The sequence below is a fragment of the Sciurus vulgaris genome (genome assembly GCF_902686455.1).
Source record: "Sciurus vulgaris genome assembly, chromosome: 14".
NCBI classification, from domain to species: domain Eukaryota; kingdom Metazoa; phylum Chordata; class Mammalia; order Rodentia; family Sciuridae; genus Sciurus; species Sciurus vulgaris.
This window is the reverse complement of record NC_136475.1, coordinates 10,680,703-10,693,412: the sequence shown is the minus strand read 5'-3', so window position 1 is coordinate 10,693,412 and position 12,710 is coordinate 10,680,703. Positions and strand designations below refer to the sequence as shown.

General features: G+C 36.9%; 1 protein-coding gene across 1 annotated transcript in view; it reads left to right on the top strand.

Annotated features, from left to right (window-relative positions):
* The window catches only part of TSGA10 (testis specific 10), a 113,152-nt gene that overhangs the window by 3,623 nt on the left and 96,819 nt on the right, over positions 1–12,710 (top strand). The window contains 1 exon segment of the mRNA XM_079111328.1: positions 4,502–4,630. Coding sequence (XP_078967454.1) covers positions 4,502–4,630 — 129 coding nt within the window.

Below are 12,710 nucleotides of genomic sequence, written 5' to 3'. Positions count from 1 at the left end.
TTTTAATCTCACCGTTCTGGAGATGGGAAGTCCAAGATCAAGGTGCCAGCAGATTTCATGTTTGGCAAGGGGCTATTTCCTGGTTCATAGATACCTTCAGGACATTTGCATAGGCAAAGGAGTTCTCAGGGGCCTTTTTTCTTTTTTTTAAAAAAGGGCAATTAATCACAACCTAATTACCTCCCAAATACTGCAGCACACCCCCCCCCCCAATTTTTTTTGGTGCTGGGGATGGAACTCACATCCTCAGACATACTAAGCAGATGTTCTACCACCGAACTACACCCTCAGCCCTCGTACCATTTTGAGGTGTATGATTTCAACATGAAAAGGAGGACCAATATTTAGGTCATAACAGTGCATTAGAGTAACAGAAAGAAAACAAAGCTGGTAGGTGAACAAGGAAGAGAGTGCCGAGTCTTTTAAGTGAAAGTAGGGCCCAAATCATGTTGGGCCTTAGAACGTTTGGATTTTATTCTTACTGCAGTAGGAAGCCATTGGAGTGTTTTCAAATGGTATTGTTTAATTTTACTTTTTTATTTTTTTAAACAATGTGGGGATTGAACCCAGGGCCTTGAGCCTGCTAGACAAATTCTTTATCACTGAGCTACAGCTCCAACTGGTACCTTGTTGTTTTAAAGTGACTGATTTGATTATAGTTTAGCAAATAAGCTGTAAGGAGCCATAGAAGCAGCAGAAAGACCAGAAGGAAACTTACAGTAATCCAGGTGGGAGATGGTGGCAACTGGACTTGGGAGGTAGTAATAAAAATGTACAGAAGTGCATGGATTTAGGATATATTTTGGAGGTGGAACCAACAGGACTTGCTGATAGATTAGACGAGAGTCAGGGAAATAGATTAAAAACGACTCTTCCGTTTTTGACCTTGGGTTCATGCACAGATGATGGTGCCATTTGACAGAGAAGACTGGAGTGGTGGCAGGGCTGAGAGAACAAGGGTGCAGGCGAGGGATTTAAGTCTGTGTTAGACTTGTTAGGATTGCCATGGTGTGGACATCTAGTAAAAGCAATATAATGTGTTCAGTGCTCCAATAGAGAGAATGGAGAGAGAAGATCCTAAGTCTTTTGGTTGGGGCAGGGGGCACAGAAGTCAGAAATTCTTTTTAGTAGTTCTTTTCTGTCTTCTTTTAGCATACATATATATGTATGCAGTACTTTTATGTGGCAGCAATCATGCTTTGTTGTAATTTCTGATTTATTTTTTCTGGACTTCCCTAGACTAATTGAAGGTTGAAATTGTAGGTTTTTAATTTATTTTCCATTTTTTATTCCTATACACCAGTATTATTGATTCCTTCACATTCTAGCTATTTAAAAATTTGATCAATGAATAAATATGACTGTTACAATCTGATAGCATGAATTAAAACTGATAGAGATTTCAGTGAAAAGATCAGTAGGATATGATGGCTGATTAGATAGTGAGAGGAATTAGTTATGGTAATAATGGTAAAATAATGTAGTACTTATTATGTACCAGGCACTATTCTGAGAGCTTTACATATCTTAATTCATTTAATCATCATATCACTCTATGAGGCAGGCACTCTTAACTATCACCCTAGTGAATGGATGAGGAAACTATGGCTAGAGAAGTAACATGCCCAGTGTCATGCAACTAAGAAGTGACACAATTAGGTTTATGAACATTGGCAGTCTGATACCAAAATAAATGCTCTTTTTGTGTGTGTGTGCTGGGGATTGAACCTAGTGCCACTCAACCACTGAGCTACATCCCTTATTTTGTATTTTATTTAGAAACAGGGTCTCACTGGGTTGCTTACCACCTTGCTGTTGCTGAGGCTGACTTTGAACTTTCAATCCTCCTGCCTCAGCCTCTGGAGCTGCTGGGATTACAGGTGTGCGCCACTGCCACCAGCCAGAATGCAAGCTCTTAACCACTGTGTTTGCTACTTCCAATTGAGAATGAGCATAGCACTTGCATTCTCTATATGAGATCTGTACAGAAGTACCACATTCTGTTCTTACGGATACTGTTATTAGAGATCACTGGAATGTGTAAGATAATCAGGTGTACCGAGGTATGGAAATTTCAGTTACACTTACCTCTCTCCCCACTCAGCAGTATTCCCTCCAAAGCTAGTGTGGGCGTGGGTGGTAAGTAGCAACTCCAACATGATTGCTCATGGTTGTTCAGTGGTTTGCGTGGCTGCTTCCTGTTTTTAATTCCTAAAATGCCTTATTGATAATTTTGTAGGATTCCTATTTGTCTTTGGTTTACCAAAGAGAAAGAACAATTCAATTTTGTCTGCTTTTGCAAACTGCTTATAAACCTCAACAAATTATATTGACACTTTTTTTTTTTTTTTTGGTACCAGGGATTGAGCCCAGGGGTGCTTAACCACTGAGCCACATCCCCAGCCCCCAGCCCTTTTAATTTTTTTATTTTGAGACAGGGTCTCACTAAGTTGCTCAGGGCATCCCTAAATTGCTATGTCTGCTTTGAACTTGCAATCCTCTGTCTTGGTCTCCTGAGCCACTGGGATTATAGGCGTGCACCTCTGCCTGGCACCTTCCTATTTTATAAAGAACAATGTACAGGTTGATGGAGACACAGCTTTTGAACGTTGCTTGTTCTTAATATTTTGATAAATAGCTGGGGGCGGTGGCACATGCCTGTAATCCCAGTGGCTTGGGAGGCTGAGGCAGGAGGATCAAGAGTTCAAAGCCAGCCTCAGCAAAAACGAGGCACTAAGCAACTCAGCGAGACCCTATCTCTAAATAAAATACAAAATAGGGCTAGGGATGTGGCTCAGTGGTTGAGTGCCCCTGAGTTCAATTCCCTGTACCCCCTTAAAAAAATGTGTGAGGAGGACATATCCAGGAGAAATAAATAGTTACATACATTGTTTTATATTTAGTACATACAAGAGTGTCAATGAAGAAGTGATCATTATGTAATAGAGAAGATAGAGAAAAACTCCTGGAGAATGTGGAATTCAAGACAAGCCTTACAAGTATCTAGTTAAATGGAGAAAAATGCATATAAATGTATGTATGAAGACTGTGTAGAATAGTTTGTCTTTACTAGAGGGGTTCTTGGAAGTGTCAATTAGGAGATAAGTTTGAAAAAGTAGGAAGAGAACAAATTATGAAGAACTCTGAATATTAGGCAGGCTTAGACTTTAATTAAATAGATCCTAGCAATTTAAAATGTGGTACTAGCCAAATAGGATTTTCAGGGCAGCTTTATACAAATGCAGAATCTTAGGCTACTGGGAATAAGGGTCTGCTTTTAAACAAGATTTCCATGTGATTCATCTTTTCACTAAAATTTAAACAGTCTTGCTGAACTGAGAAATCATTTTACTACCCTAAGTAGAATGTTTGTAACTAGAAACACACTTCCCGACAGAAATTATGTAAGAAATGATAGGATTTTGATCTAGTCCATAAAAACCTAAATGATTCATGATTTCAAATAGTCATTGAGATTTTATGCTGACATTCTAGGTGGGGCAGTAATTATTGAAATGAACATAAAAGGTGATTTGTATCAAGGGGAAAGGAGTAAAGGGAACTAAATCTGCGGTTTGCTTGAGTGCCAGGTTGCACAGGGTGCAATACAGGACCAGTCAATGGGGAGATCTTAATTCTATAATTCACTGAGGGAGATTTTGGAGAACAGAAGCTGTATTGGAAGGAAACATCTAGGACGCTTTTAGTAAATTTTCACTTTCTTTACATAATGGTAACTTTTATTCATGAAAAGAAAATGCTTCCCTAAATTACACAATCTTTAAGATATGTGATCAGGTTAAAAAAAAAATCTCAATGTGGAGGAGTATGTATAGTATACTAATGGAAAATCTTCAACTTTGTTATATTGTACATGTGCAAATGTTTGTGTAGGTTAAATTCCTAGAAATTGAATTATTTGGACAGAAGCTGTGTATGCTTTTGTAATGTTAATAGATATTTACACAATCATTCTCCATAAATTCTGTATCAATTTATACTGCTACCACTGAGTATTAGGATGCTGAGTTGTATATCCAATTTTTTTTTTTTTTTTGCCAAGGTGATGGTTAAAAATGGTACCCCAGTGTTGTTTAATTTGTATTAGTAAAGGACAATCAAACTTTTCTGTAAATGCCCATAGTCTTTACCACACAATAACAACAGCAAGCATGTAGCTAATGGCTATTGTATGGGATAACACAGACCTAGACATGGACTGCTTCATTTGCTACCTACTTGTATTTGCTTAGAACAGTGATAAAATAGGGCATATCTTCTTTAAAAATATGTTCAAGATCATAGTTTTATATTTTGAAAACATACAGATAAAGCTTTATAATGTAAATTCAAGAAAATAAATTTCATCTTTTAACCAATGGAGCACAATTTAAAACATCATCTAAGAATGTTACGAATTTTCAAAATTTATTGATAACTGTGAGAAATCATAGCTTTTTAAAAACTAATGCCTCTGTTATTTCCCAATTCTTTATACTAGGTTACCACCAAAGAACATCATTTTGGTCTAGGGGCTCCAGTTTCTGAAGCTGAAAAATACCAGAATACTCTCCAACTAGAACAAGAAGTGAGAAACCAAGATAGATTCATCTCTACACTGAAATTACAGGTTACCTTTAGTTTACATATGTATTTCTCTGAATCTATTTGGGATGGGGACCTATCTTAAAATAAGAAAGTAGAGAATAAATAATTACTAATTCAGAGCTTGTTTACATCTAATGGGTCTCAAATAATTCCTTTTTTATCTTAAGTATTTTGACATGCAGAGATTCAGGGCCACTGAGTGCAAACTGTATGCCTAGTGTTCTATCAGGTGTACGTAATCTCAGTCTTTCCCAGTCTTGTGAATTAGTGGTGTTATTTCTGTTTGCAGACATGGGAGCTGAAGTTCAAAGAGATTAAATAATTGTGACATTCAGACATTCATGACAGCTAGGATTTTCCTGAACTTCTGAGTTAGCTGATATTTGAACCCAGTCCTCTGAACTCCAAGTTCAGTACTGTTTGTTTTTGTGCCTGACCCATGATACAGCTATTAGTAAAAGCTATTAAACTGGTTAGGGTCTTTAAGACACAAAGAATAACATGTCAGTGAGTTCTTATATTTTCCTTTTTTCCATATATCCCAGAAAGAATGCTGGAATAACTGGCAACTGGACTTGAGAATGGATGTAGCCAAAAAAAGACACTCCCCCCCCCCCCCAAAAAAAAAAATCCCTCCTGAGCTAAAGGACTAGGAGAGGGAAAGCCTCACAAAACAGACAACTTTTAGACATTAACTACTGAACACTATAGAGAAAACTAGAGCCCCATTCCTACCTGCAGAGGCCAAGTAGAGAGCCTTGACTAACCCTTGCTAGGTTGTAACAACGAACCTCAACTGTGCCTCCTTGGACCTCATTTCCCAACCCCTACCCCCAGGCAGTGTGGTAACAAAGAAGGCTGAATGAGGAACAAGGACATCCATCTTCACCAGGCAGTAAGGAGGCCCCAACCCCATGGTGTCAGTGGAGACCACATAGGGAGCCAAGACTTCTGCTTCCATTTTGTAGTAAGGTGCCCCTTCTTGCTAGGATGGTGACAGTTGAGACCTCATGCTAAGTCAGAACTCTTACCACTTCTAAGCAGAAGCGGGGCCAACCGCCCATCAAGTCAATGGAGGACATATGAGGAGCAGTAACAAAGCACCTCTGTTCTTCCCAGCTCTGGTGATGATAGCAGAGGCCTAGTGGAGAACTTGAACTTCCACCTCTGCCTCCGGTAACAAGGAGCCTGTACTCCTCAGTCTGGATGGTCCACCCCAACCTAGTATCTACTGAGACAGTGTCCCCCTTTTCTAGCAGGAGCAAAGTTATAGGAAGCCTCCAAAAACAAAAGATTCAGAGAGTGATAGTACAGGTCTCAGTAAAGAAATTTACTTGTCATCATAAGAATTAGAACTACTTGAGAAAAGACAAGAGAAGCCATCATTAAAATGCAACATGTTACAATTGTCTGAAAAGGATTCTAAGGCATTCATTATATGAATGTTTCAACAAGCAATTTTGAGCCCACTTGAAACAAACTATAGAGACTAAAAAAAAGCAGTGGTTGCCAGGGTTTTGGTGGGAGGGAGGGATGAATAGATAGGTGGATACTGGGGTTTTTAGGACAGTGAAGCTGTTCTCTTGTGTGATATAGAATACCAGAATGAATACATATCATTGTACATTTAAAAACCCACAGAATGTACACTACCAAGAGTGAACCCTAGGATCAAACTATCACCTTAATTAATATATCATCATTTGTTCATCACATTTAACAAGTGTTCCACTCTAATACAAGATATGAATGATAGGGGAAATTGCTGGGAAGATAGAAGGGGGTTTGTGGAAACTCTCTGCACTTCCTGATCAAACAAAAATGTCTCTTAAAGAAAAATCTATTAAAAAAAATAACACAGGAGGTCTGGGGATATATCTCAGTGGTAGAGTGCTTGCTTACAGGTGCAGGGCCCTGGGTTTGATCACCTGCACCACAAAATCAAATAAAAAAAAATGAGAGAAAATATTCTCAAATCATTTATCTTATAAGGGCTTAATATCCAGAATATCTAAAGAACTAAAATTCAACCAAAACAAAACAATTCAATTTAAAACCATGCTAAAAGTGAGCTTTGAAAACCTAAGTAAAATATGCCAGACACAAAAGGACAAATATTTGATTCCATATATATGTAGAATAGGCAAATTCATAGAGACAGATTTATTATTTAATGGATATAGAGGTTTTTTTTTGGTAGGGGGATGCTGAAAATTCTGAAAATAGAGGTTATGGATGCACAACACTGTATATACTTAATGCCACTGAATTATATACTTAAAAATGGTGAAAATGCTAATTTTATGTATATTTTGCCATAATAAAAAGTTTTAACAATATAGTAAATACTCAGTGCTCTCAAACAGCAGAATGGGGAGAGAAATACAGTGCCCAGCAAAATTCAAACAGCATTCTTCGAGAACTAGAAAAAGCAGTTCTGAAATTCTTTTGAGAAAATAAGAGACCCAAAATAGCAAAAGCAATCCTTAGCAAGAAGAGCAAAGCAGGAGGCATCACAATACCAGACTTAAAATTATACTACAGAACTAGTAGCAAAACCAACCTGGCACTGGCACCAAAACAGGCATGAAAACCAATGGAATAGAATAGAAGACACGGAGACAAACCCACATCAGTATGGTTATTTGGTATTAGACAAAGGTGCTAAAAACTTAGGCTGGAGAAAGATATCCCTTTTAACAAATGGTCTTGGGAAAACTGGAAATTCATATGTAGAAGAATGAAATTTGACCCCTATCTCTCACCCTACACAAAATTCAACTCGAAGTGGATGAAAGACCTAGGAATTAGACCAGAAACCTGCAACTGCTAAAAGAATTTGTAGGCCCCACACTCCAGCATGTCAGCATAGGAACCAATTTCCTTAACAAGACTCCTAAAACTCAAAAAGTAAATAGAAAAATTAATAACTGGGCTGCAGGGGATGGCGCACACCTGTAATCCCAGAAGCTCAGGAGGCCGGGGTAGGAGGATCTCGAGTTCAAAGCCAGCCTCATCAATTTAGCAAGGTGCTAAACAACTCAGTGAAACCCTGTCTCTAAATAAAATACAAAAAAGGGCTGGGGATATGGCTCAGTGGTTAAGTGCCCCTGAGTTCAATCCCTGGTACCAAAACAAAAACAAACAAACAAACAAAAACTGGAATGGCATTAAATTTAAAAGCTTCTGCACAGCAAAGGAAATGAATGTGACGAGATGAAGAGAGAGCCTACAGAATGGGAGAAAATTTTTGTGACCTGCTCCTCAGGGGATTATTAATCCAGGATATACAAAGAACTCAAGAAACACCAACCCTGCCCCCCCAGTAACTCAGTCAATAAATGGTCAAAGAACTAAACAGACAGTTCTCAAAAGAAAAAATACAGAAGGTCAACAAGTACATGAAAAAATGTTCAACATCTCTACCAATTAGGGAAATGCAAATCAAAACTACACTGAAATTTCATCTCCAGTCAGAATGGCAGTTGTCAATAATACAAATATACAGGTTGGCAAGGATGTGGGGGAAAAGGTACACGTACATTGTTGGTGGGACTGCAAATTAGTGCAATGACTCTGGAAAGCAGTGTGGAGATTCCTCAAGAAACTAGGAATGGAACCATCATATGACCCAGCTATCACACTCCTTGGTATATATTAAGATTTAAGATCATGATACTATAGTGATGCAGTCACATCAGTGTTTATAGTAGAACAATTTACAATAGCCAAGCTAGGGAGCCAACCTAGGTGCCGTTCAATAGATGAATGGATAAAAATAATGTGGTATATATACACAGCTATAAAGAAGGATGAAATTATGTCATTTGCACATAAGTAGATGGAACTGGACTATCATGCTAAATGAAATAAGCCCATCCCCCCAAAATGTTAAATGTTTTCTCTGATATGTGGAAACTAATCCAAAATAAGGAGAGGAGTGGGGGGGGGGATTTCATCAAGATAGAGGTGAGATCAGTAAACGAAGGAGATTGAGGAGGAGGAAGAAGAGACCAGCAAAGGGAAGAACTTTGGAATGAATCTGACTGAACTTTTGTATGTGCCTGCAGGGGTGTGGCATGGTGGGTCCCAGCATTGAGTGTATTCACTGATTTTTTATAAAAAGCAAACTGTAAATGGATTGAAGAGATTGGTGGAGTGAAGAGGTGTGGATGCTGGGGACTGAATTGGAGCAGATTGTATTCCGTGCTTTTGTAATTATGTCTGGGTGTATCTTGGTGTTACAGATAACTAAAAAGAATTAAAATAAAAAAGAAATTACCTAATCAAATTACCTAATCTAAACAACACAGAGAAAAAACATTGAAAAAATGTGAATAAAGCCTCAGAGTCAGGGGGAACTTTAACAAAAGACCTAATGATTATTTTCAGTCATCAGAGTATAAACTGAAAAAAAAAAAAAATTGAAAAACAATTGCTGAAAATTTTCCTAATGGGTTACCAAAGACTTAAAGTAAATTTAAAAAGGTGAGAGAACACCTAACAGGAGTCACTCAGAAGATACATGCCAAGACATTTTCATAAACTTTTGAAAACTAAAGATAAAAAACAAATCCTGAAAGCATCAAGAGAGAAATGGTGCATTACTTATAGGGAACACCAGTTCAAAAATGCAGACTTTTTTAAGCCGAGAGGGTAAGAAGGGAGTAGTGTAGCATCTTTCAAGTGCTAGGAATAAAGGACTGTCAACTCCCTATTCTGATTTGGCAAAAGTGTCCTTGAGGAATGAAGGGAAAATCAGGACATTTCTCAGATGAAGAAAAACTAAGAATTTGTTGCTAGTGGAGCTACCCTAAAATAAAAGCTAAGGAATTTAACCAGAGAGGAAGTGGTAAAAGAAGGAACATTGAGACAGGAGGAAGGAAGGAAGAACCACATATACGATATGGAGAGCAAAAATATGGGTAAATGCAATAGAATTCCCTTATTTATTTAGTTTTCAAATACCACTGAATGTGGTTCTCAGTGTATGTAGAGGAAACATATAAGATGAATATTTTATTAATAGGGGATAGGGGTCATAAAAAGTGGTAGGGTTTCTGTACTTTCACTTAAATCAGTAAAAGATAGGCTGTGGTAAGTTACACATATGTACTGTAATACCTAGAGCAACCCCTGAAAACAGGTATACAGAGAGTATACTCGAAAACACAAGAAAGAAGTCCAAATGCAATTGTAGAGAATGGAGAAAACAGGAAAAACTGAACAAAGAAAAACCAGAAGTCACACTTAAGCCTTAAATATAAAATCACATTAAATATAGTCTGAATATACCAATTAAAAGACGACTGACGGAATAGATTTAAAAAACATGACCCACTGTATGCTGTATGAGAAACTCACTTCAAATAGAGTGATACAGCTAGACTGAAAGGCATGCAGAGCCAAAAGGAAAAAAAAAAATGAAACTGTCCCTGTTTTCAGGTGACATGATCTAAGAAATACGATAATGCGACTGTAACTCTACCTCATGTACAATCAGAAGAATAAGTTTTACTCCATTTATGTATGATGTGTCAAAATGCATTCTACTGTCATTTATAACTAATTAGAACAAATAAAAAAATTTAAAAAAAACAAGTGGACTTGTATTCTGAAAACTAAAAAACAATAATGAAATAAAGATCTAAACAAATGGAGAGACATGTTCATGGATTGGTGTATCAGTGTAATAAAAAATATCAGTTCTTTCCAAATTGATATATTGGTTTAATATAATTGCCATCCAAATTCCCACAAAAACACTTTTGAAGAAGATTAAACTGGAATCACTGTCCCTAATTTCAATATATACAATATAACTACAGTAATCAAGACTGTGTGGAGAGAGCATGGATAAATGATACACAATAGAGAATCAGAGATGATTTTTAAAAAACACACAGATTGAGGTCAATGGAAGAAATGGTCTTTTCAACAAGTGATGCTAGAGCAACTGGATATCTCAGAGAAAAAGCGAACTTCCACCTAAAGCTCACATCTTTTGCAAAAATCAATGCAGTTTGAATAGGAGAAATTGGATTGTTCATACATTCCTGTTGGGAATATGAAATAGAACAAAGACGCTAGAAAATTGTTGGGAGTTTTTAATAAGATGAGACACACAGTTACCAAATAAGCCAGTGATTTTGCTCCCAGGCATTTATTGCAGAGAAATGAAAATGTATAGCTACTCAAAACCTATATGAAGTTGATCACAGCAACTATATTTGTTCTAGCCTCAAACTGGGAAAACCATAGTTTTCTTTTAGCAGTCTATGGTTAAACTGTGGAGATTCATACCATGGAATATTACTTAACTATAAATAGTAACAAACTATTGATCCACATAACAACTGGAATGTATCTTGGGCATTGTGTTACATAAAAAAATGACAGCATGTATGATTTTATAAAACATTCTCAAAATGATAAAGTTACATAGATTAGTGGTTGCAAAGAGTTAAGGATGGGTAAGAAAAAGATGTAAATATAAAGGGGTGACAGGAGGGTGATGGAGTAGCTCTGTATCTTGAGCAATCTTTACATATGAGAAATGGGATAGAACAATTTGAACATACTATGTCAATGTCAAATCTCTGGATTTGATACCAAAATAATTAAGTTGCACCTATTGGGGACAACTGAATGAAGGGCAGAAGAGACTTCTCTGTACTACTTCTGTAACTTTCTTGTGAATCTTTAGTTAATTAAAAATAAGATTTTTGTTTTGTTTTTTTGAGACAGTCTTACTGTTGCTGAGGCTGGTCTTGAACTCCTGTGCTCAAGTCATCCTTCTGCCTCAACCTTCCAAGTCTTTGGAACTATAGGTATATGTTACTGCACCCAGCCTTAAATTTTTTTTTTTATAAAACTACTTGTTGAATTCATGTAGTCTCTCAGAAATTTTATTTGAACTTTAAGCTTTAACCACAACCCTGCAAAATGTAGGGATCTTTTCCATTTAACAGATGAAGCTGAAGAGGCTCCCATTTGTTTTTTCTGAAGTCAGATGCATCCCTTAGGATCATTAAAATATGGTAAATTGCCCAAGGTTACATGAATGAAAAAGAGGATTTCTGTCTAAAGGCCAAAGTCCACATCCTTCCTACTACTCTGTGCTGCCTCTTCTGAAGTACTTGTGTCTTGGACTTGAAAAAAAGTAGGGTTTGAAGTCCAGGGTGAGGGGAGTGTGTGTTTATTTTTGTGTACTGGGGACAGAACCTGGGGTCTCACGCATACTGGGCAGGTACTCTACCACTGAACTAACCTTCATTTGTTTATTGACAATTTACTTGTTTCGTTTATTCATTTAACAGTCATTTAAGTATTATGTTTGAAACATATAATGCATTATACAGAAATGAATGATAGGATCCTTTATGTTGCTTAGAATTTAGTGGAAGGGACAGGGAAATAAACAAATGATTTTGATACATCTTATAAAATACTAAGATAAAGCTGAATGAGAGGCTTCATGGGAGTATATATAGAAAAGGACTTGAAGCATTTAATCTCTCCTGGTGTAGTAGGAGGTTAATGACATATTTTGCATGTCCTTATTGCTGAGAAATGTAGCATAGTAGACAGTACAAAGAGAAAATTCATGTAGATAGCTAACTTGAAGTTTGATTACCCCATGTCCTATAGCTTGTATAAAAAATAACGAAACAAAAACTGATGATGAAAATAGCTGATATTATATAGATAGGAGAAAATAATGAAACTTAGTAAGAGCTTGGGATGAGAATAATGAACTGGTCGCTGCACATGGATTCTGTAGAAATTGCTGCAGGTGGACTATAGATTTGGCTTTAAAGCTCTGTGAGGCAAAAGAAAATAAGGAAATAGTAATTAAATAGTCCATAGCCATTAGAGACTCCAAAAGAGGAATGTATTTTCATGAAATTGAGGCCTAAGTGGAGTTTTTCCCTGAGAATTCTCCTAAGAATATTCTGTGATATATAGTGGGTAACATTTTATTTCCCTAACATACATTTTAAAATGAGTTCAGTAAGATTATTTCTTATAGTGTATCTGCAGTTTCACTATATATTACATTGGAGATAGTGGGAAGTTAAACTGGACAGGTATGAAGAACT